We start from the raw sequence: 25,594 nt of genomic DNA on the forward strand, positions 1-25,594 counted from the left end.
CCCATCCGATCCCGGTCGGACTCGTGTCTACCGTTACGTAAATTGGAGTGCTCTTTCCGTAGACAGCCTTTCGGAGCGCCGGAGCCGCAACAAGTGCTTCCTTCATCTTCCGGACAGACTCTGTATGCTCGTCTCTCCACTCGAATCTTCGCCCCTTTTTCAGCAACCCGTATAACGGCTCCGTGACGTGAGCGTAATGCGGGATCCATATGTGGTAGAACGTGCACGCTCCCAAGAACCTCCGAACCTCCGTGACCGAGCTGCAGTCGTTCTTCATCGCAGTGATGGCTTCTACCTTAGCCGGAGACGGTTTCCGGCCGTATGGCCCGCATAGGTGTCCGACGACCTCCGCGAACTCGTCTATTGTCGGTCTGATTCCTGCGTTTCGAATGGTCACCTTGTTGACCGGCTGCAAGTCTTGAATAAAGCGCAGCGTGCCGTCCTTCTTCGGCACGGTAAACCACCGATTCGAGTATGGGGCACTCGACGGTTCGAGGATTCCCATCTCGACCTTCTGCTTTAACAGCTCCATTAGCTTTGGGATGTGAGCTCTGGGTACTGGAATCGGTTTGAGACTCCACGGTACATGCGGTACCGTGAATATCACCATCGGTTCCACGACTGTCGGGTCTACGCACCCGATCTCCTCCGGTGAGAATGAGAAAGCCTTTCCATGCCTTCCGAGCATTTCCCGAAAACGGTTCTCTTCCGCTAGCAGTAGGAAGCCGCCCCCACCGATTTTGAGCTCCCGCAGCATTATGTCGGTGAACGTGTGTCCTATGCGGGCCGGATTTCGTAAACTCGGGTCCGACGCAACCCCTTTTATTCGCAACTCGCTGCCCTCCGGCAAGGGAGCCGTGACTGGCCTCACCTTCCGGTCCACAGTCTTGTACCTCGTCTCCACCCGGGCCGTCCGATCCGACTCGAGCCCTCTACTGAAGTCGGCGATGACTTCGTACATCCTTTCCGAACATACCGGAATCGTCTGGTCCTCTTTAAGGACTCCTCCGACTACCTCTCGTAGCTCCCCCAAGGTATCGTCGAAAGAGACCGCCTCCACGGCTCCGTTGATTTCCTCTCCAAGGTCGAGGATACCACATGCCCGAAGTCGCTCCTCTGCCCTTTTCTTCTTCCGTCCAACAACGTCGACTATCGTACACCCTCCGTTGTCGGAGAACCAAAATTTCCTACTTATAGTACAGGTCTTCTCCGCTATCGTACATTTGTGGGGTTTTCCCGGAGTGTCCGGACTATCGCGGCCCCACGCCTTGATAGTCCTCTCTAAAAATCCTCTCGGCTTTCGCCCCCGAGGGTCTCGCGGTTCCGCTCATGGTTCGGTCTCACCGTCAGGAACTGGACCAAGTGACGCCCATCCTGGCTCTTGACCCTTGCATAGGCCGAGCCGTTGTCCAACACCTTGGTCTCCATTCGTGCTGCCGTGATGTACGGTTCTCCGAGTATAACCGGATGTGAGGACGTCTCCTGCACGAAGAAGTGTTGCTCAATCTCGACATCGCCGATCTTTACTCGTACGTTCGGGCAGGCTCCATGCAGTTCCTCGGTGGCACGCGTTGCCGCCCGTATTTTCCACCCGTGCTTGGTGTTGATCGGCCATTTCCCCTTCTTATAGAAGTCCATGGACATCAAATTGATTTCTGAACCGTGGTCTACCAACGCCACCACCGGTTCATGAACATCTCCGATCTTCACGGGGGTCTCCGTGGTCGCTCTAGCCCAGTGCGACCTCGAATAGTGGCTCTCCACCAACTCGTCTTCCAGCGCCATGTCCTCTATGTGCATCGTCCGCACCTCCACCGGCTTTTCCGATTCTGTCTCCGTCGACAGCCTCTTCCTCTTCACCAAGTCTACGATGGAGTCGTGGAACTCCTTCTTGGCGATCCCGAGCACTTCCCTCAGCGATAGCTCCACCTTGCTGTCGAGGATTCGTTCTTCCAGGACCTTTCGCAGGTCCGTGGATCTTTCGATTTCTGTGCCCAGCCGGTACCCGCCCTTCTTGGGATTATCCTAGGCGCCAGATGCACCGGCCTCATTCCGTCTTTGCCCGAATCGAGTTTCATATCGCTGCGAGGGCCCGGCCCCTCCGGTTTTCCCTATTCGCTTGTCCTCCACCAGAGCCTCGTAGTTTTGACAAGCGGCTTCGACGAAGCTCGTCTTTTCTTCCACCGGGTCACTCCACCCGGTTACCTCCCGGACCCGTTTTTCCGCGCGGTCTACCTCTTCTTTCCTCAGTCGTGCGCCGGCGAGGCCTTCCAACATCGTCGGCCAGAACCCGGCTTTGTTCATCTTCGGGGCCTCGCCACCTCCGACTCGAATACCAGCTGACGCCGAGTAGTGGACGGTCTCCGCGTGACGAGCCGCCGCCTCCTTCATCAGCCTTTTCATACCCCCTTGCCCGACGTTCAGGTTCAGGGCCCTTCGAGTCTCGCTGGCGTGCATCTGACTGTTCCACAGGTACACCACGTTGCTTCTCATCGCCTCGGCGAAGTCCCCGCAGTCCTTCCAGATGTGCCCAACTGCGTCACACCACATGCACCTGTTTTCAGCCAGAGGTCGTCGGTCACGGGCCTGTTCGCCACCATCCCTCCGTGCCTGGGCGATCTGGAGATCCTTTACCATCCGCGTCAGCTCCTCCAGAGCCGCTCCCCCGGACGAGCCATTGACCATGCCGGTTGAAGCCGACCCGGTCTCGAGCCAATCTCGGGTCTCTTCCCTTCGCGTTGGTGGTGTTGGCTCGAGCTTCCTTGCTGCGACAGAGCCCGTCCCTGTCGATCCTTTGTCAGCCCATTCCCGCCGTTTGTCGAAACGGCCACAAACCCTTTTCACTACGGCCCAATCGGCCGTCAGCCCGTCATCAGCCTCCAATAGGAGGCCTACCTGCTCCCGATCCCGCTCGTCAACCGACTTAACAAACAATAGGACACGGCTTGTGTCCAGAACGGTCCGGTCAAGCATCGAGAGGCGCGCGAAGCGTTCCTCAAACTCCCGAAGGAGCATTGATGCGTTCCTTCCTTTGTCGAGGGTCTCCACCCACTCCATGAAGTCCCGCTTCGAAAGTCGAAGCGCATCTTCAAGCCCGTATCTTTCGAGGAGCCGACCTTCGAACTCCTCCCAAGTTGGGCTCTCGGCCCGTACCTCGAGCACCTCCGTATGGATACCCGGCATCGCCACTCGAGGGAATCCGGCTAGACGCCTCTCTTTCGAAATGTCCCTCATTACCATCTCAGCCCGGTAGGACGCCAAGTAGCTCGTGGCATCCTTCCCACTAAACCGGCCGATCGTACCGACAACCGCTTCGATAGCCCTATCAAGGGTGTTGGTGCCTTCGCGAGCACTCACTATACGGTTCACAGCCGAAGCCATGGCTTCTGCGAGGTCCGATCCCCTCATCTTCTACTCCTCTGCCGCCTGTTCACGTCGGGTTCACCAAAGATGTCGCGTTGTTACGCGCGTGCATGGAGAACAAGGCGGGACCACTGGGGTCTTGGACCGAGGAATAGGTGGGGAAAAGAGAGAGAGGGAGAGAGAGACACGCTCACACACAGATAGACAAAGAAGCACGCGGGAACGTAGCCCAATCAACACAAGAGACACAAGTTGGGCAGGAGATAGAGTATAAGAACGTGTATATAAATATATTTATGCAAATGACTCAAACGGTTACAGCCGATTAGGTCGGCGAGACGGGTGTCGACGCCTGATCACCCACGCACACAGGAGAGCAAGATGGAGATCCTACCGGAAGCACACGGGCGTTCCACGGAGCAGAATCAGCCTCTCGAGAACCTGCGCAAAGAAAGCTTATGGAGAACGACAGTGGAGAAGAGCTCGGTCCAAGTCCGACAGCACTTCGTCCCCTCTAGCGCGCTTTCCCCTCTCTCCCCCCGTCTCCCTCTCCTTTATAGCTCAAGGAGGGAGGCCGTTTCACCTGTTTACATCACATTAATTCTCTGTCCTTTCGGGCAGAGATACTCCTCGATTTCCCTTATAGAATATTGCTACCTAGGATCTAACCTTTGTGCCTACCTATCTACCATACGACAAGGGACGTGCCCACGTGTAAGGGCTGGTTCACACACATAACACACGGTTTGCGCTTGGGGACGGTTTTCTTCACGACAACGTACATTTAAGCGTCGGGCTTAACACATTTTCTCTTCTTCAAGGGTAGTGTTAACAATATTTTTCATCTTTTATTTCTTTTTAATGTTTCTCTTTTTACCACGTCTACCCAACCCGTTTTAGCTAACTCCATGTCATTTTTAACTTCCTCTTTAACTTTTTAGAGAGAGAGAGAGAGATGCCCATATGGATGTAGCTTAGTTGGTAAGGTTGCCCAATGGAGACCATGTGGTCATGGGTTCAACCCCTACATTCCACAAAATGACATCTAGTGAATAAAGAGATGTGTATGAAGTATATAATAGAGAGGTGAGTAAATTTGTGTTTCAAGCCCACCACATAGTGGCTTGTAATATAACAACTTACCAATAGAGTAAGCTAATTACGATAGAAAGAGAGAGAGAGAGATTACAGTCTAAGGAACATAAACTATATTAAATGCAAAGATCATAAAGTTAATGTTGAGCTTGATACAAACATATGCTCCAAGGAGTGTGTTGATATATCAACAAGCTTGTTACCTCAACGCACCTCTTCAAGTTCCAATTGTGTTGAACCGAGGAGCTTCATTTTCTTTTACTATCCCATGAGCTTGCCGAATCTAGCAAATGTAGGTTGAGTATTAATAAAATATTCTCCAACCTTATCCACTCAAAGTACTTTGTTAAAAACGTTTGTCATTTCTGGATTGCTCAAAGTATGTCCCCAAATATGTTCCATCAAGTGTTGTTGGAAATTGTCTGAGTTTGCCCACTCAAAGCATTTTGGTACAATATTTTTAATTTGTGAATTGGTTTGGATATGCTAGATATCTATGAATCTAGGCACAACCCACTATTGGATGTAGTTGCAATCCACCTCAATCTGCTTTATCTACATATGGAACATTGAGTTCCATGTCAATTGATGCTACAAAGGTGCTACAATATAGTGGAAGGGAGCTATTGATTGAGATGTTGAAGTCTTTCAAGATCCATTTGAGACCTAGGGCTTCAAAAGTGGCATGCCCTTATAAGTTGTGTCTTTGCATGAAAGAGGCGCAATCATTTGTTTTTGCTACTATGAGATATGGCACCACTTTCCAATGAAAATGTGAATGTTAATAGGTGATATGTTGAGCTACTAAACCAATTGGCATATGTGTGGCCTTTTAATTAGAGTAGAACTCTTGCTTATAGAATATTTTGCGCTTCACAATGCCGCACAAATATCATGTCACCCATTAATTAGAATTTAGTACAAGCTAAATGTCCATTATTTGGAGACCAACCCTTTAGATAAGGTCGTGACAGGTGATTCCTAGGTAGATAAGGCCATTGATTACTTTTTGACATTGTATCAAATTGAGAATTATTATAGCTAGAGTCAGCTTGTATCTTCAAATTATACTTGAATAGGATCGTGGACATCTTCGAATCCTTCATCTTGAATTTGAACAAGTTAAAGATGTAACTGTGTCAAGAAAGCAAAATCCAAAGATGTGTGCATATGATCTCAATGCCAAAGAGGTACTAAAGCTTATCCATATATTTCATTTAGAACTTGGCGGCAAGTAAAGGTTTTACTATCTCGATAGTAGCCACGTGTTATCCACCAATCACTAGGCCATCAAATTACAAGAGGATGAATGTAGTAGTGTGAGGGTTAGCTTGTACGTAAAGAGAGTTTTTTTATTTGAACATAGAAAAGCTTATGCCATCCAAATAAGGTGTGATCTTTTAGAATTATACCCTCGATGCTTGCTTGAGATTTTGCCACCCCTTGTGGCAAGTGTCAATTCACATGATCGTCATCTTCGCCAAAAAAGAGAACATCTCATCATATTCAACGACACGCATTTGTGAATAACCCTTGGCAATAACCGGTGCTTTGCAACAATTGAGTAAACCCTCAAAGTATACTTTACCTTGTAGACCCATTGACAACCACTTGTGCGGTAGAGATGGGACAAGGTGCCATGTGTCATTGTCGTAGAGAACTTGCATCTCTTCATTCATTACTTTTACTTAAAGAGCATGATGGGCCACTTTGGTGAAGCTTTCTAGGTTAGGGACAATTGTTACTTTCATCTTGAAAGTGTAGTGTTGTATGCCATGTAGTTGTTGTAGTCAAACATAATGCCCCAATTCTTCTCACAAGTGAAATGGTGCGGTTTAGTTTGTGCCTTTGACAAGTCTCTCTTCACGTTGGGTGTCACCATGATAAGCATATGAAAATCATCATTAATTGATGGAAGTGAGGTGGTAACGTTGATGGATCACACACACTTCCTCACTAAAACTCTTGTAATTGTCTTTATACTCGAGTAGCTTAGACTTGCCTTTGCAAGGCTCAATGACTCATCTAAGATGTTGATTAAAAAAAATAGGGTCTTTAACTTGATCGAGCAATGTTCAGCTTGCCTTGATATCAATACTAGCATTGGCACCATCTTTGAATGTCATGAATGTGACTGAATACTTGTCACAAGACAACTTATTCAAAGATAACAATACCCATATGTGGGTAAGTAGATTGAAGTGTTTGTAGCTCTTTTCTTCAAGTGAGTACTTGTCGAAAATGTATTTCTCCAACTTGAGTTTGAACTTTGTCTACACCTCATATAGACATGCACATACATCATGCATCCCAAAACCTTGGCAATGGAACAATCTACAATTTTTTATTGTATTGCTACAACTTTCTTAGATTGATGTGGCCAATTGTACTTCTGCCACAACTCAATGAACATCTTTAGTTTTTTGGTTAACATCACAAACTTCACTAGTTACCTTTAAGAATGAACATATTGCCTTCTCTTGGTCTACATATGGCCACCCAATCCCTTGTCATTGAGGTTTTCAATGAAGCAACCTCATTGGTTGAAGTGAACTTGCATCTCTTGTTCATTGATTTTTTCAACACAAACTAAATTCTTCATTAATTTGAAAACACACAAGACATTCGTTATACATTTGCAATGGTCATCACCATGTCCATGCAAAACATCTTCAAATTCAAATGTAACCTAGAAAAATATCACTTGAATATATTTAGTGACTTCAAAGATAAGAAAACAAGGAGTATTGTCTTAGATCCAAGGTTATATATGACATGGAATTGTCATAGCTCTTGCCCTATTAAGGGTTTTGGGTCAATATATAATGTGAAGACTCTTGAATTGGTGGTGATAGAAGTGAATACTTGAGACCTATCCTCAAGCAAATGAGACACACAAACCCAATCTAAAGTACCTAAGTGATTTTGTTCATAAGTGGGGAACTAAAATATTTCAATTTGTGATATGACTATACTACATGGAATGCATACAGCTTGTATTAAAGCTTTCTCTAAGCAAGAGATTTAACATTTTTAAAAAAACACAACTTGTGGATCTCCCAAGTGAGCTCCTTAGTAACTACCAGATATTTTGTAAAAGTACAAGTAATCATGTAAACCTAGTATTCATGAAATGAGGCCCGAAGATACCAATCTAAAAAACCTTTGAAATAAGCAAAGACCAACAAAGCCATAAGTGTTGTCAACTACTATCTAAATGAAGCAATGCCATCATGGGAGTTGTCCACCACAATAGGCTAAATTTGTTTACTTATTTAAATTCAATTTCTCATGTAGATGAATGAAATTCTTCTTTGGAGTTATGGATGTGGCATACACATCCAGATTACCAAACAAATGATGAGTTCTTAACAAAACAACCACAGATATTTACTCAAAAGAAACTAGAAAAAAACGCAATAGATCCAGGGCCCTCTTTTTTTTTGGATTGCTAAAAGAAAGAAACAAAGAATAGAGTTATGCCATTTTCATATGTAAGCCTTGGGCCAAAACAAGTACCACCACTCTTTCCTACTCTGACCAGACCAACCTAACAAAAAAAGGTCAGGAAGTTTGGCGGCAACACATACACCGTATGTTCTTATCTTTTCTTAGCATCAATGATCCGGCCCTTTATAAAAACAAGGGAAGGATGGCATTTCAAAAGAATATGGGGATATACAAGTTTTTTTCTCTCATCTTTTTTCTCTTTCATGACATAGTAAAACCAGAAGAAACTATACACTCAAAAAGGTTGAATCATCGTGCTCCATGTGTGAGAAGAATAGGAAAAAAAAGGAAGATCTGTAATCCCTGCCGTAAGAGCCCATGCGAACAACCCCTTTTTACTTCCTTAAATCCATAAAATGATATGATGAAAATATACAACCTCGGTCAGCATTAAGACCTTACTAGGCAAGCAAGAGATGTTGAAGCAGGGGATCTGATCTCATCTGGCATGTCAAAATGAACATAAAGTATGTGAATTAAATCCCCTGTTAACTATATATCATTCAGCCACAATTCCAAAGCTATTACTCTTATTATTATTATTATTATCAGTATGATGTTATAGAGTACATGGAAACAGCTAGACCTTACTCTGACAGCAGAAAGTTCTTGCACCACTTTGTCTTCGCTTGGCTGGAAAAAACAAATACTTATATAAAGAGAATTAATAAATAGATTAAAAAAACATCTTATCATCAAAGAGAAAATAAAACATCTAACCAAGCCCTCCCTTGTGAGGAGAAAAAAAGAAAATTTCCATATGACAAGCTTCGGTATAATTAGAGGGAGAAACACAAAAATACCCATGATCTTCCAGATATTTACTAGAAATACCCCTCCCTTGTCTTGAAAACAATTACAAAATTACCCTGCGTTCTTTAAAATTTAAAGTTCAAAAACAGAGGGATATTCGGGCTATTTAGATAGGTGCAAATTAAATCCAAGATTTAAGTACTTGCTTTCTCTCCTAATTGGACAAATTAAAGTTCCTCTTTGAAAGTGCCTTAAGTTTGTCATTAGGATGGAAAACCAGTTTTGGTTCAAGCATATAGAGGTGATTTTGAAAATAAGCAAGCGTACTTTTGAAGTTTCTGATTCATATAAAAATTTATATTTAATAATTTTCACTTATTTATCAATCAGTCTAAAAGATACTCGCTCACCTCCGTTAGCAAGTCTTTTCTCGTGATTATCCCAACAACTTGAGAAGGTCGAGGCACAACAAGTGCATGCCTAAGACCAAGTTGCCGGAAAAGGTTGTAAACCTTGTAAAATTACAAAGATGTAGTCAGGAATTGATTGAGAATTCAGTGTAAAATTGCTGAGTTCAGCTTTTGTTACCTTTGTTAAGGACATATCTTCAGGCACAATATAAGGAGAGGGGTTGACAAATGGCTCTAGATCTAGATACATTTCCATCTCTTCAGGGGTTAAGCAAACATCTTCTACTGACAGACCTTTGCTTGAAACTGGTTTTACAAATTCAGTCACGTTGTGCCTGTGCCAAGAGATAGCTCAGCGAAAAAACAAACATATCCTAGTGGTTGTAAATGATTTACCAATACCAACAAAAATATTACAGGTTGATTAAGACAAACCTAGATGAGATCTGTGTTTGGGTGTTGCCATGAGAATCATCCAGCTGAAAGTCTTTCTTAGATTGTAAAAGAACCAGCAAATAACTGTCCATAAAAGAAATTTATCTAAAAGTTTATAAAATAGAAAAACATAGCATTGTAGAGATCAGTCTGAAACTTACTTCCGCAAAATCAGTCCAATTACAACAGTTTCACCACTCTGTAGTTTATCAATCACCTATACAGTCACAATTGGTCAAGGAACAGCATTAGTTGAAAACCTTGTGTTCACTTTATAAAATAATTTGCTATGGTCTAAAGCACAATGGAATTCTAAACCAGAGAGTAGAACTCACAGGAAACCCATGATGTTGATTGCTGCGAAGCACTGACAAGATATACCCAACCTTTGATATGCGGTCAAAGGTAACAACCTATTGCCAGTAAAAAGGCATCTTTGAATTATCATAACTGAGATGCAACTAATCTCAAGAAGTAGAGCATATAAATGAGAAAATAAATTACCTTCTGCGATTGGCATGTTTCTTTCACTTGTGTTTTGCGCATGAAATGTTTTGGCCTTGATTCAAGTAGAGGGATACCTCTAAGGTGAGCTTGCTCTTCATAGAAACCTGCATTGAATATATCACCGACGGCCTGTCAACAAACAAACAACTGTTTTAGGTCTCACAAATCCTGATCCCGAAAACTTATAAAATTGGCAAAAAGCACATTTCTAAGACTTGCCTTTGAGATCAGAAGGACCAACATAATCAGGGGAAGTAGCTTCAAGTTATTGGTAATTTCAACCATTATGACACAAAGAGACACCGTCATCCGCATAGAGCCACCAAGAAAAGAAGCAGCTCCAAGTAATGCATAACTGTTAAAGAGAAAATTTACTAATTTGTATTTAGATGCATGCCAGATCAAGCATATGTAATAATTACAGATATAGCAATCCTTTAAAAGCATGACTAGCACAAATATCTTACGTTCCTTCGTCGATATTTAACTTTTTATAGACTTTAACCACAAACATTCCCACAAGTCGACCATATGTAGCCCCAATCATAATACCAGGCACAAACTGTCCGGATGGTACAGCTGTGCCATATGTTATAACTGCAAGGGAAAAGAACATTGCCTGCAGAAAACCAATGCTAGAAGATTTCAGAAGGCTATATTTTATATGCAACTTCTATGATCCCTGCATCGTGTATTGAGTATTCAGATAATCTTTCTTTGCTTACCAGATAAGTAAGAAGACTACTTGCACTATATTCATGAACCGTTTTTGTACTGAAAAGATTCCGAATTGCATCATCCTAAAGAAGAAATGTGGTTTGCATCACGTTCACAGAATTGGCTTTTTATGCTTGGATACAGTTCCAGATATTATTAAATATGCAGAGAGAATTTTCCTGATGCTATTAAATAAGTATTTTACACACATTCCAGCCAAATTGTTGTTTAAATCTGACGTCAGACCCGTCATATTAAACTACAATGAAGATAAATTCTTGAAGTTTCTAAAATTTCCAATGATGACTGCATGTAAGCTCAAGGTGCTGAAGGATTATTTCCTAAAAGATGTCATTTATAAGAACATATATTATAAAAGAGAGCTCTGATTTACCTGTGTGTTAAAAAAGATTGTAGCAAGGTCATTGTATTCATTGTCTCTTGAACAATAGAACTACAGATAATAACAGTACATAAGAAATGCTGAATTTGCATCAATATCAATCAATGTACATGGTGCCGAAACCCATAGTACTATATAACTTACATTTACATAGTTTCCATAGGTTCCTTCAGGTCGAGGACAGATTATGTCAGGATACTTTTCTGGATCTGGACATGGTGTGCATTTTGTTAATAGCGGCAAACCAAATGAAAGAATTGATGTCAGTAATGATACAAGGCATGCTTCTATAATCTGAAATATACACAGAGCATGTTAGTTACTGAAGTGTATAAATACAGAGAAAATATGTAAAAAAAATTATCAGTACTTTGACACGATCCCCTTTTTTGTGCAGTGTGTTTCGGCGCCATGAAGACAGGTATAAAGTAAGCTGATTGAAAAGTGCACCTGTATTCAATAATTGTGTCAATGCTGATCAATATTCATATTTTTATTACATTGTCATATCATATCAAGATACAAGAAATAATGTAATGTGTACCTAAAAGTCCTCCAATTACTCCAAGCATCGCCATAGGTAAGAGCTCATAAAAGGAGTAGTCTTCTTGACCACTATAAATGCATCACAAGAAGATTCTGGATTTCAGAAAATGTACTTCAAAATTGTACACCCTTCAATAATCTGAATGATTGAAGAGGTGAACTCCATGAAAGATTTTAGTTCATATCCAATATTTATTAGAGAATCTACCCAGATATATCCCAAATTATAAATCCACCAGATCCAAAATGTCCACACTTCCCACTTTTGCACCAGCCCATTGCTCCTCTCACAACAACAGCTACCACAGCAGAGGTGAAGAAGACCCTCCAAAGCAACTGACTTCTCCACCTACAAAATAAAGAATGATAATGGTCCAGAACATCATAATGGTCTCCTGAATGCCCAAAATATCACCATGCCCAAATTACACCGAAACACGGTATGCAAATACATTTATGTGCAACTTTTATGCATAGTAAAAAAGATCCATAATCGAATCCCAAGTCCTAAGCTGGATCAACCATCATTAGACCGAAATGCTACATCAAGAGTTATGTCTTGGGTGAATTATCAGAATGCCAGTCCACTTCAAGAAATTCCCAAAACATTGGGGCATTTAATTTGTAGGAGCATTTTTATACCTATATTTGTAGGAGCACACCTCAAACATTATTCCCCTCTCACCTACTTAAGTTTATTCTCACTAAGAACACTGCTAATTAATTTGCCATGGAACTTCCAGAAATCCTGAAATGTGTGGCATTATTTCTAAAAGTTGAGTGGCATAATTGGAAATTATGGCATAGTTGAGTGGCCCTCGATCCTTTCCCCTCTGTTCTTATCTAAATTCAAAATTTTGAGATTTTGGCTGCCATACATGAAATAATGTTTAACAAAAAACACATCTGTCTCTTCTATATACACAGAAAGAAGCAGTGCTAGCTCTAGCTGAAAATAGCATTAAGGTACATCATTGTATACTATCTAATATCTTTGTAAATCTTTAATTTTCTCCTAATCCACACATAATCTTTAGATGGTTTAGGATTATAGCATGTTACACTATCTCATTTGAGTCCTCCTTCATAGGTTATAGTGAGTTGGTAATATAGCATGTTAAACTTGGCAATGAGGTAGTGCTCATTGTTAATATCTTTGAAATGCAAAAAATTCAATCGCTTGCAAGATTTCCTGGGCATACAGCTAGTGATTGATGTCATCAACAAGATATCATATTCACTTACCATGAAGTAACTTCTTCTAAAGCAAAGAGTACACCACCAACTGGTGCCCTAAAAGCTGCAGAGACACCAGCAGCACATCCACAAGTCACCTATCAACAAAATATGAATGAACATAAAATGTTCTGAACTATAGGACCATATCACGGAAACATAAAAGGACAGCAATGCATGCTATCACGCTCTCACCAAATCTCGTCGATCTCTGTCATTTTTGAAAACTCGCAACCATCTCCAATTCACATAATGCTTTGTAGATCCTCCCTAATAGTTTAACACATGTCAGTATCATCCTCTAGTTGATACATTGTAAAGATATATTACAGAAATCTTTTCTGCCTACAGGGAGACCAAACGTTCTAACCTAACATTCAAATATGTTAATTATGCTTGCATTGAAAAGCCCACAACAAAACAACCAGTTGATATAAACATAAGCTGAAATAAATGGAACGACGGTAGAGCATCTTGTGATCTCCAAAAAAATTGTTGTGGCTGCAGGCAAAGCAGAAATAAAAACAGCAAAACCACCAAAGAGAAAACTACAACTTATCAAGAAGTGCACATATTCACCGGCATTCAAGATATTCCTTTTTCTTTTTCTTATTCTCATTCTTTTTCCCCTTCGCCTTCCTCTCCTCCCTCTAGACAATCTCGCCTCAATCCAACCTATTTTGTGGATTCTTGCCAAGATCTTCAATAGAGTAATTGCAATGGTAAGTTCCCCCACTCCTTTGCTTCAGTTAAGGTGAGTCTCTCAACTGGAATGATACTTACGAACCTATCATTATCTATCAATTCTGTACACTTTAGGATCTAAACAATTAAATCATGATTCACTACTGACAAGACAATTTCAGAAACTGCTAATTCTCCATTCATAAAACTTCTTGAATTGGAGAGATCTTATGAGCCCAAAGTTGAGCCTTAAACTCACATTCTTGGAAGGCTAGGGAAAAATGTGAAAATAATCAGGTGCATGGTGCCTTATTGATGAGATGATAAAACAGGAAAATATCAAGAAAGGAACATGGACTTCCCAAAGCTATCTAAGGCATAAACATTTTGAAAGAGACTATCACTCTTGCCTTTTAGAATTCTACTGCTGATTTTTTACTTTATTTGTAAAGTTGATCACTTGTAGATACTTTTGGCTATCCCTTTGTTCTTGAATAACTCAAATAGCATTTAGACCTAATTCTAATATTTAGCAATATTTGTTTTCTGATGTTTTCGCTTGTTTTCTTGCACAGAATTCAACCAATATATTGCATATGGCAACTTCCAAGGAAAACTGCATACATGTAATCAACCAATGAATAAAAATGGTGCAAGTTTCCAAGGAAAATTGCTTACATACAAGTCAATAACGCATGATTATTAGATGAAAGCTTGTCTCAAGATGTATATTAATAATGCAGGTTTAGGTAGATATGTTCAAGGTAGTTGGAAGAGACTTTTGCTAACCTGGCCCACTAAAGATGCAATGCATGCTCCGGTATGTACAAGGGGACCTTCTTTGCCAAGTGCCAATCCTCCTCCAACAGACCCAATGCTACCAAAAATCTGGATGTTTGGAGAGAACACTTTCACAAAAATAGACAACAAAAGGTAAAGCCATATTCATTTAGCTGGGATTGAAATTATCATTACTACCTTCCCAACAAGTGTCCTGAACAGTAAAATTCCTGGGGTGTCTATTCCTGGCAGTTGCAGACATCGAGGGGTAAATGTCTGAGATCTTGAAAATAGTTTATTTCTAGTGAAAATGAGCTTACCATTTAGATACCCTTTGATTTCTGGAATTCCAGAACCAGCTGCCGCTGGCGCATATTGCGTGACAATATAGACAGAAGAGAACACTAATGCACCATTGAAAATCACATACACAAGAAACCCAGCAAAATAAGAATGCTGCATGATGGTAAAAGTTGCAGAAAACTTCCATCCAGAGAAGTTCTCCACCGCAATATTTATAAAGAAGGCTGAAAATCCTGTCGCTGCATAATAACAGTAGAAATTAACCTTCAGTGCATATTGGATGACATCCAGCAGATTCTTCATATTATTCAAGCACTAAGGCAAATTCAACATCAATATATTGGATGAAAATCAGGCATAACATTTATCTAAGCTTTCAAATTGAACAGTGTAATTTCCCAAAAACCAGGAGGGAAAATATATAGATAGATAAACACTGATCACTGTCTGAATAAATGGGTCCACTACAGTTGCTTGTAAGAAATTATAATTTTCACGTTAAGAAAAAATACAAAGAAAATGTAACCTAGTTTATAAAACAAAAGATCTGATCATGTATGTAAAGAAACTATCAAAGGATACTGTTGGTAACCAATCACAAATGGTGTAGACAACAAAAAATAGGTTTTTCTGATTAGAAATTAGAACAGAGGGAGAAAAAGGGATTATGCAAGTAAAAAACTTCAATAATCCGCATTACTGGCCATTTGTAACGAATCTGCAAAAGATTGATGAAAGGAAAATCATATTGACACACATGTCAGTAGTTGCTATATATACACATTCACCTCACAAGTATTCGTTGGCTCCTTTACTCTCACTTACAAAGAGTTCTTTCTGAGGGACTGACATGAGCAAGAATGAGCAGTGTCCATTAAAAGAATAGTCTCTCACAATTGAATTTCTTTAAGGGAGAGCAACCAATGGAAGAAGATGATCAATTCAGTGTGCTCAAATTCCATTAGCAGCATCTCTAGAGCTAAATTAGAACACTTCACACTCCATTAAATATACTTTCAGTTTACCCCATTAGAATACTTAATCTGTTCCATAGTTTCACATGGTAACTAGATCTTACCAATTTCCAAATCGCCAATGAGAGGGAACATGAAAGCAATATTTATAATACAAACAAAATCACTCATTAACAAAAATGAAAAGTTGATTGAGTAGCAAAAGAAGACTTACCGACACCAATCATAAGAACAAAGATCCACTTGAGCGACACATACGATACATAGTGGAATTTCCCCCTGGAAGCCTGATACATAAAACGAGATGATATGAGTGCTGAACAAGAAAGAACATTGCAGAAACCTAAACAGTGAGATGGATGAAAAAGTATTTAAAGATCCAGTGACTCGAGAGGTGAAAGTTTTGAGATTGAAATACAATATCAAAGTATCAGATTGGGTATTATTTACCTGTATCTCCCAATAGGGGAGGGGTGGATTAAATGCAAAATCAAAATGTATAGATTAGGTCTTTAACTCTCCTTGAGATAGACTGGAATGTAAGATCAAAGTAAAGGATTGGTATTACTTGCTACTCATAACAAGAAAGGATCAGATCAAGATGAAAGAAAATAAGTATGGCCATTGGGTCATTCGCTTCTGCTTGTCGAAGTAAAGGAATTACGTTCTACCCGTTCCTCGCAATCAGGCAAGATCAAACATATGGGAATGGGGTTTTTGTCTTCTTCCCTCAATAGAGCGAAGATTGGAACCAAAATGTAAGAACTGGGTATTCACATGCCTTTCATGATCGGCGAGAATCAGATTGAAGTACAATATCAATATATTGAATGTGGTCTTTACCAACTTCACCTGCTCCTTGAAGAATTTGATTGAAATACGAGATCAAAAATACTAGAACAAGTCTTCCCCCAAATATGGACAGGAATTAGATTGAAATACAATACGATATATAGAAATTTGGTATTCATCCGCTTCTTACGATAGGCAAGAATTGGATAGAAATACAATATCAAACTATTCATCTTTACATTCTTCTCCTGATAAGGCAAGAATTAGGTCAGAAATAGATTATCAAGTATAGGAGTTAGGTATCCTCATGCTTTGAGATAGTAAAAAATGGATTGAGGTACGAGATCAAAATACTCAAATGGGATCAAGATTAAAATATAGGAATAGTGTCTTTACCTTCTTGTGCACGGTGAGATTCCGCAATTGAACTGAAATGTAAGATCGAATATAATCTAGGGCTTGGTTAATCATGTAGTGAAATTTGCTAATATGCCAATACAACTATGAGAATCTATCAAAAGATTATCCAGTTTTTCCTCAAAATTACCAAACCCCGCATTAAACGCAATTAATACCACATTAGCAGAATTAAGCTATTAAAGAATTGCTACATCTTCTCAAATCAGTGCAATTTAACATGAATGGATCATTATCTCCTTCAAAGTATGAATAAGAAAAGAAACATAATTAGCCTGTATTTTGTTTGTTTTTATGCTACTTTTGTTCATGATGAATGGTTAATTGTATTTTTTGACTAATAATTAGTCCCTGCAAGAACTAGCAACGCATTAATGGCCACTCAAATACATTAATATGGTTCTAATTAGGTTTGTGAAAGTGGTGTTGGGCATAGATACTTTCCAAACTTTGGATTCTTTGGTAAATTCCATACCTATAGAGAGTGGTAAATCAGTAAGTTTTCCTTTTGTATACATGCTCTTCTCAACAGGGCGAGAAACTGATTGGAATGCAAGAATCAAATATATTGGAATCAGAAGGGCCCAAAACTGGCTGGAAACTTTTGGGCAAATGTAATATAGGCATTTCGCCTTTACTATAAATTCAAGGTCAAAGAAAATATCAAAATTATATCATTAAGAATCAAACTGAAATGTAACAATAAACAAAGTATAGGCATTGGGTCTTTACACTGTCCGTGCAAAAGGTGAAAATTTGATCAAAATGTAAGATCGATCAAAACATGGGAAGTAATACATATGGGGTTTTACCTGGCCCTTGTGAGAGGAGAGATTCGAGAATCTAATCAAATATTAAGATCACAAATTTACAAATTGGGTATTTATCTTACCCCGCAAACTAGGCAAGCGTTGGATCAGAAATATTGCAACCAGGTAATGATTATCTCCTCTTTTCGGAATGGTATGATTTACATGATTCTTGCAATAGGTGGGATCAGCAAGAATTGGGTCCAAATGCAAATACAATTATACAAAATACAAGATTTGGGTGTGTTTTTCACCTGCTCCTCCCTGTAGGCGAGATTCTCAATGACTTCATAATCAAGGCTTTCCATGGTAGATGAGTCAGATTCCTCAAGATGCCCATCAAGGCCATCCTCAGTTGTCGGATCTGAGCTCCGAAGAGGTGACCATCGAGGCCAACGGTAGGCATGTTCAACATCCATGATGATGGCGATGGAGATCGAAAAGCTAAATATGAATAATAATAATAATAATAAATATGTCTGAGGCAACAAGTGGTATCACTTATCTTATTGAGAATAGTATCTATATTATAAGAAGTACAGTCTTCTCTGTTAATTTCTATGTTAATGTTCAGCACCGTGGTTGGTGCTAGATGAGTCCATGAAACGGTGGGTGGAGGCATGAAAGGGATGAAAGCATGAAAGATCAGGGTAGAGCTGGAATGGAGTATCTCTGGACTAGTCCTCTGTCAACGCTTCTTTCTGGCTTCCTTTCTTCCCTTCATTTCAGAATCACGAGATGAGGTGAAGGAAAGACAAAGGAAAAAGGAGGAGAAGAAGAAGCGCAGGGCATGGCATGGCATGTGACATGAAAGAAGGCAGAGCTACTGCAAGACCATCGGATTTCCTCTTTGGTGGGCGATGTGTCGTTGCTTCCTCTGTTCTCCTCTGTTCTCCTCTGGGAAGGGCACAAAAAGGGGGAGGGGGGGGCAGGGGTACTTTTTTTAGAGAGAGGAGAGGAGGCGAGGATCCCATGGATGGATGGATCGATGGATCGATCGATCGATCGATCTTATGCTGTCTGTCTCTGATTTTTCTTCACCTTCACTCTCAAGCTCACGTGCCTCTCCATCCGTCCGTCTGTATGTATGCCCGTCCATCCGTCCGTCCGTCTATATGTCCGCCCATCCGTCCATATGTATGTATGTATGTATGTATGTATGTATGTCCATCCATCCATCTGTCCGTCCATGCACTCGTCCACCCGTGACCCGTCCATCTATATGTTCGTGCCCATCCGTCCATCTATATGTTCGTCCATGCATCCGCCCATCCGTCCATTTGTATGCCCGTCCATGCACCCGCCCATCCGTCCATCTGTATGTCCGTCCGTGCACTTGCCCATCCGTCCCTCACGCCATTCACCTCCCCTTGATGTCATTACAGGCATCCCCGCTCATCATCTTCCAATCTTTGTCTTTGTGTGGTGCTTTCAAGATATCCTTCTATTGTAAGTTTAGATTAGCCAAATCGGCTACAACATACCTACCAATTAGATGGACAAAAAGGAAACCAAATGGCTTCCAAAAGTTGACTCAGACCATAGTATGAACCATATGTACCATATGTGCATTTCGAGTAAGAAAAACATCCTCAAAGAATGATAAATACCATACTTTTGGATTAACTATTTTATTATTAGGTAAATAAGCCAAAAAAATGGAAAAAAAACATTAAAAAAATGGGGGGAAAACAAAAAAAAAAACACAAGAATGTTTGAATAACATTCGCATTCGTTTTCCGACGTAGGAAAGCGAATGTTATGCTATACGAACACGAATTTTACGTACTAGGACCAAAACCATCATGTGAAACAGTCAATGGCCAGCCATATATCCTTCCTTTAAACTAGCTAAGGAGATGACTCTATATGCATTTAGAGGAGCAAAGAACAACCAAGAAAGGGGGAGAGATTTGCAATATCGTCATGTACTCTGCCCCATCTAGAAAATTGGATCCTTGCCTTTCATATTGTAATCTCACGGGATTCCTCCTTTACCTATGTATGTCATGCTTATTGAATCTTAGCATAATGTCGTGTTTTAATCTATCAAGATTCACTTTTAATCGTCTATGTTTATGAGATTTTATTCCATTTAACATTCTCCTAGCATATTTTGTATCAATGTTTTGATGTCCTCTTTATACAAGGAACATTGTGTCCACACATAGCTACATCGTTACATGTCTATGAGGAATATCACATGTTTCATCATTCCAATATATTGCATGTTTGCATGCATATCCCCAGGTGATTGCGAGCATCTTGCACATGTGTAGACCCCCATTTCCATGCATTGCATTGACCTTTGCATTATTTGTACATGTGCTCCAAAGTGGGCACCCATTGCATATACAAAGTCAATTCATATTCATATATGTGACTAAATTTTTTTCTTGACAAATGATGAGTATTTTTTCTTGTTTGCTCATAGCATTCTAGTTTTTATTTGTAAATTCACGACAATTTGAATTGGAATCCTTTACATTGTTCTACCCTACTTCGAGCCAAATTTACTCTTTTTTCATATTTGCATTGTTGCTATATTGCAACAAGGAAGTGATGACATCCTTGTCACGATAAATCTAGCAATTTGCTTAAATATGCCAATAAAAGTTATTACTAAATAACTCAAAAAGTGAGTAGCTTCTCATGCATCCATGTTAATTAATTGCAAAGTGATACTATTGGAACTTAAAATTTATTTTTCTCGAGAGACTAGAGGACACTCAAGAGATTCTTTGATCAATTTGATTGATTACCTAGCTCCACCATCATCGATAAAATGTTATGGATAGTATAAGAGCTAGAGAATATAGTTCCATTTGACAAACTCAATCAAATAAGATGTGTACACGAGTAAAAAAGAAATAATTATTAACTAATTACGCATAACGGGTGGTGATTATAAAACAAAGCTAAAATTAATACTAAAAATAAGATAAGCTAAATTACGCATAACGGGTGGTGATTATAAAACAAAGCTAAAATTAATACTAAAAATAAGATAAGCTAAATTACGCATAACGGGTGGTGATAACTATAAATCAAGAATAATCAACACCTTTATGAATGGAGGGATTTGGTTTATACAAGAGTTATACGCAAGTGCATGCAAAAGTTGCAATCAATCCAATTATGACAAGTTGTCTAAAGTATCCACTTCCTTCTATACAAAGGCACCTTCCACTCATTGGATCAACAATTTACTTGAAAACCCACATGCTCGAAGATTTGTGTGGTTGAGTTTGTATCAACAAATACATCAAGTGATGATGTTGCCCCACATGATTTCTTCATTCTTTTCAACAAGGTTAGTATAGTTTTTTGTGTTTCACAAGTTAGAATCTAGGTTCATAGTCGTCACAACTTAACTTCATTGTGCTCAACAAATGCTTATTTCATGGATCTTATGCTTGTTTTTGAGCATGTAATTCCCACAAAGAAACCCATGTCAAGAATAAGAGTTAGAAGGAGTAATTCTAGTATGCATGTGAGTATGTGTGTCGTGTTGTGCATGAGTGAGTGTGTGTGTGTGTGTGTGTGTGTGTGTGTGTGTGTGTGTGTGTGTGATAGAGAGAGAGATGTACACAACAAAAAGAGATTTTGTTAACAAGGAAGGAGGTCGTGCACCTCATTGTGCTTCTTGCAATCCTTCCCAACATAAAAGATCAAGTTTTGCTCTAGTTGGATGTTGGGCATGTTGTCACGAGGATCCAAACCAATCATTTTATGGGGATGCTAAAGTCCTTGAGGATTCACTTTAGCCCCTTTGCTTGGCATGCAACAATGAATGTGTCTTGATATTTCGTCTTTGTGCTCACGAGAACCATAATAGGGTACTCATGCCTAATCTACATAAGTGTATCTTTTTATGGTTGTGCTTGACCTTGTACAACATCCAATAGCTTTCTTATGTTGGGGAGTGAGACAATATCCTATGTATCATTGTCATAAAGGCTTTAATCTTGTGGTTCATTAGTTCCACCCATTTTGGGGTTTGTATCTAGATTTGGAATGACCACCACATTCATGATGAAGGCATAATCATGAGTCATATGTTCATTGTATCTAAATCAAGAAACAAGATTATCCCCTTACTGTTATACTTGTTATTTTCTTCATTGAAGGACCTTCTTCATTCTTGGTCTTGGCATAATGGGCATAAACTCATTGTTGATTGATGAAGTGGAGTCGTCCTCGTAGCTTCCTTCAAAGTTGTTAGAGACTTCTTGGACCATCTAAGTCTTACCTTTGTTTGGACATCCACACTATGTAATGTTTGCGTCGAACTACTCCACAATTCTCTCTAGAGTTATATTCCTCATTATTTGATTTGTTATATTCCCAATGAGTGCATCCATCTAATGATTTGTTGGGTATGCTCATCCAAGTCGAAGATGCAATATGTGGTCTAATTCAAAGCAGTCAAAATGTCCTTGGAATCATTTGATGTGGAGGGGGTTTTCATGGACACATCAAACATGACAACCCTACTTGTATATGTTTTTCTTATGGATGGGTTATAGCAATTGTACTTGTTTTGCCCATACGAGTTACCCACATGAAAATTGTCATGTTGTATTCCTTCATGCTTGAGGAAGTTTGAAAATTCATCAGAGAAGTATTCTCCCCATCCATGCAATCAACTTCATTTATGCTCTCTTTCTCTACAAGGCTATTGAACTTTTGAAATTGGGTGAACACCTCACTCTTCACTTACATTGGGTAGACCCAAGTGTGCCGAGAGGGTTCATTGATGAAGGTCACGAAGTATTGACAACCTCTAAAAGTAGTCATTCATGTGATACCCCACACCTTCAAACGAATGTGATCGAGAAGTTTGTAATTCACATTCTACTCCTTCACAAATGGTTGTTGGTGTTGCTTCCTGAATTGACATGCTTCACACATGCATTGATTGTTACCCCACCCTCAAGTTCTAAGAGTCTCCTCATGACTCCTCTTGCTTGCCTCCTTCAAAGATTTTGCAAGTTCACGTGCTTGATCCTCTCATGCCACGTTTCAATTTTGAATGAGAACATTTTCCCCTTCCTAAACATGGTCAAGTTCATCGTATTGTTGTCAAGGCTAAACTTTTTTTTTTTGTTGTCTTCCTTGACCCACAAACTTCCTTTATTTTTGAGGTCTTTGATGAACACCCTTTATCATAGAATCACATTTGAATTCCTTGTTTGAAATGTTTTCTAAAAAAACACCAAGTTCTTTGTGATAGTTTGGACATGCAATACATTCTTGATGCATTTCGTCTTACAACAAAGGAGTGATACATCATCAACAAGTTGTATTAGTTTATTGCATCATCTCCACTCTCATGTTGCCATATATCGTTTGCTATGATTCTTCATCCACTCTTGCGAACCTTCACGAATTTGGCTTGGCGAATGATCACAAACATGCTTCCATAGTCATCCAGTTTGTTTGGATTTGGAAGCATAGTTGCACGCTTCGTCTTCCAAGTTTTGCCTCATTATGATTGTGTTTACCCCCAAACCAATATTTTGGTTTTGTTTGGTTAGTTTCCACTTCCATCGTAACTCCTTGTAAATAATTACATGTGTCCGGAAGCGTATTAGAGGGGTGTGTGTGTGCGCGCGCACGTGTGTCACAGTGTATGAGAGAAGAAAGCCACAAGATAGACAAAAGATGAACTGAAAATTGTATAGTCACAAGAAGATTAATGGCAACCAACAATTACAAAAGGAGAGAGGAGGGTGCTTATAAGGTCACCCTCTCTCCACATTCTCTCACTAGAATGCACTCTCGAGTCTCGGGAAAGGGGGAAAAGCTTAACTAATGTGTCACGTTGCATTCTATGACATATAGTTATGTTACAAGGTGGTGGTGTGTTCACACACATTACCTACTCAGGTATGTTCACACTCTAGTTGAGTTTGATTCTCAACACCTCCCTTCCTTGATTTTTCTCTTCCTCTTCCATTCATGTGATGGGCAATTTTCCACCCCCACATGGTTTCCTACCTTTGTTACTTCTTCCACTCACCCTTATTCATCTTCTAAATATGGATCCACCATCCACTCGTGATAATAACATTTGTCATCCACACCCGAATTTCAATTAATGTTCGAAGAACAATGTCAAAATTTATATTGTGAAAGCATTAAGACATGTCCACACCATTTCTCCTTCTTCAATATGGAAACTCATCGACCAACTACTTCATAAAGCCAAAACATTTCTATGGTGTAGTTGTTGATACTTGTGTCTCTTTGTTGAACTTATTTAAACTCTTGTTGGAGTTGAAGCTTCCAAGTGGCGAATATCTTTTTGAGGTTCTCCCAATATACCTTTTGGTGTCTTTTCATCATGAACATTGTTGAGTATATGGTCATGCATGCACATTGCAAGACAATAAATTACTTTGTCTCGCCCCTTGTTGCCACGTTGGAAACATTGGTTGCAAGGTCACTGTTATTATAACTATATTATCCTTTGTTGAGTCGATATTTAGTCTTCTTGTACTTATATGAAACCAAGTTGTTGTGGTCAAACTTCTCGATGGTAGAATGCTTCCCAAATTTGTATGTATACATGGATAATCTCCTCGAACAACAATGACACGACACAACCACATAAGAGCTAGCGAACAAGCTTAAACTTATTTGACTTCATACTTTAATACCATGCAAATAATTGGAATTGGAAGGTATAATTCTAGTTGCATGCAATGGAGTCTTTGTGATAGTTTGTTTGTGAAAAATAAGAGATTGTATTAACCAGGCGAGAGCTAGAACAAAGGGAGACGTTATCAACAAATACAACCAAGAGGGGAGGAGAGTGCTTTATATGGAGTCACCATTGCTCTATATTATCTCTACAATGGCCAATGTTAGAGAGAGTGGGATAAAGAATATTCTCTCATTATATTGTGGTGTACCTTTGTTCTATGTGCATTTCACAATATACATATGATCTTACATATTCTCTAATTAAGTGCATCTCAGATGTTGGTTACAATGTTCTCTTCTCAAGGATAATTAGAATTAAACTTTTAATGCTCATAACTCATTGAGCATACATATTCACACATTACGCATGTTGAGCTTGTTTCCTAACAACCCATGCATTCAACAATTGTCGATGTCGGCAAACCTTCTCAAGTGGATTTTGGAACATTTGGAGCCTCAACGGATTCATTTCGAGAAAGCTCCTTGCATATTTTCATTCAATCTCATTGCTAGTCTACACATTCTTAAGGGTATCGGGTCTATATTGGCTTGAAGTCAACAACCCCACGATGTCGGCAAACCTTCTCAAGTGGATTTTGGAACATTTGGAGCCTCAACGGATTCATTTCGAGAAAGCTCCTTGCATATTTTCATTCAATCTCATTGCTAGTCTACACATTCTTAAGGGTATCGGGTCTATATTGGCTTGAAGTCAACAACCCCATTATGGATTGTTGGCAAGCTATTTCCATCAACTTGATTGTAGTATTATGAATTCCATCTTTCTCAATCCTCTTCTATGAGCTCTCAATGTTGACATCACGTTTGCTTCTACAAATCTTTTGTAATTGGGTCAATGTTTTATCCTTTTTTGTAGGTATTTTGTAGGCCATAGGATCCATCCACTCCCACAGGCACTCTTCGAGTTAATGACTCATTTATAAAACCTTGAGATCTCATTCTTTGGAGAAACTCCTTTCCTGCACGTCATTAAAAACATCCAAGTGTATCTTCTCCATGTCAGCCAACCAAATCCTTTATGCCCTTTGCAATTGCAAAGCTACCCATGAAGTAAAAAGATTCCATGATTTGTGTTCACCCATCGTTCTGTATCTCTATCTTGGAGATCCTTTTCCACATCGTAACTCT

The 25,594-nt window shown here is 39.9% G+C and overlaps 1 protein-coding gene across 3 annotated transcripts; it reads right to left on the reverse strand.

Moving 5' to 3' along the window:
- Positions 1–7,863: 7,863 nt before the first annotated feature.
- On the reverse strand, positions 7,864–18,496 carry CLC-D (chloride channel D). Of its 3 annotated transcripts, none has more exons than XM_087325157.1 (23): positions 17,989–18,496; positions 15,931–16,003; positions 14,760–14,981; positions 14,638–14,684; positions 14,449–14,547; positions 13,171–13,245; positions 12,985–13,073; positions 11,948–12,088; positions 11,738–11,808; positions 11,564–11,643; positions 11,338–11,487; positions 11,185–11,244; positions 10,799–10,873; positions 10,541–10,692; positions 10,293–10,428; positions 10,071–10,202; positions 9,902–9,979; positions 9,728–9,783; positions 9,567–9,650; positions 9,310–9,466; positions 9,132–9,233; positions 8,560–8,601; positions 7,864–8,411 (listed from the first exon to the last, which is right to left on the reverse strand). In XM_087325157.1, the coding sequence occupies exons 1-23, from the start codon at positions 18,151–18,153 to the stop codon at positions 8,370–8,372; spliced, it is 2,328 nt and encodes a 775-aa protein (XP_087181283.1). In that variant the 5' UTR covers positions 18,154–18,496; the 3' UTR covers positions 7,864–8,369. The 3 variants fall into 3 exon arrangements, with proteins under 3 accessions (XP_087181283.1, XP_087181285.1, XP_087181286.1); XM_087325159.1 differs by having other exon boundaries at positions 8,555–8,601; XM_087325160.1 differs by lacking the exons at positions 15,931–16,003; positions 17,989–18,496 and adding an exon at positions 15,568–15,911.
- Positions 18,497–25,594: the final 7,098 nt, after the last annotated feature.

Source organism: Azolla caroliniana, unplaced genomic scaffold (assembly GCF_043228905.1).
Source record: "Azolla caroliniana isolate FFs.n. ecotype wild unplaced genomic scaffold, voAzoCaro1.0.p SCAF_9, whole genome shotgun sequence".
Taxonomy (NCBI): Eukaryota; Viridiplantae; Streptophyta; class Polypodiopsida; order Salviniales; family Salviniaceae; genus Azolla; species Azolla caroliniana.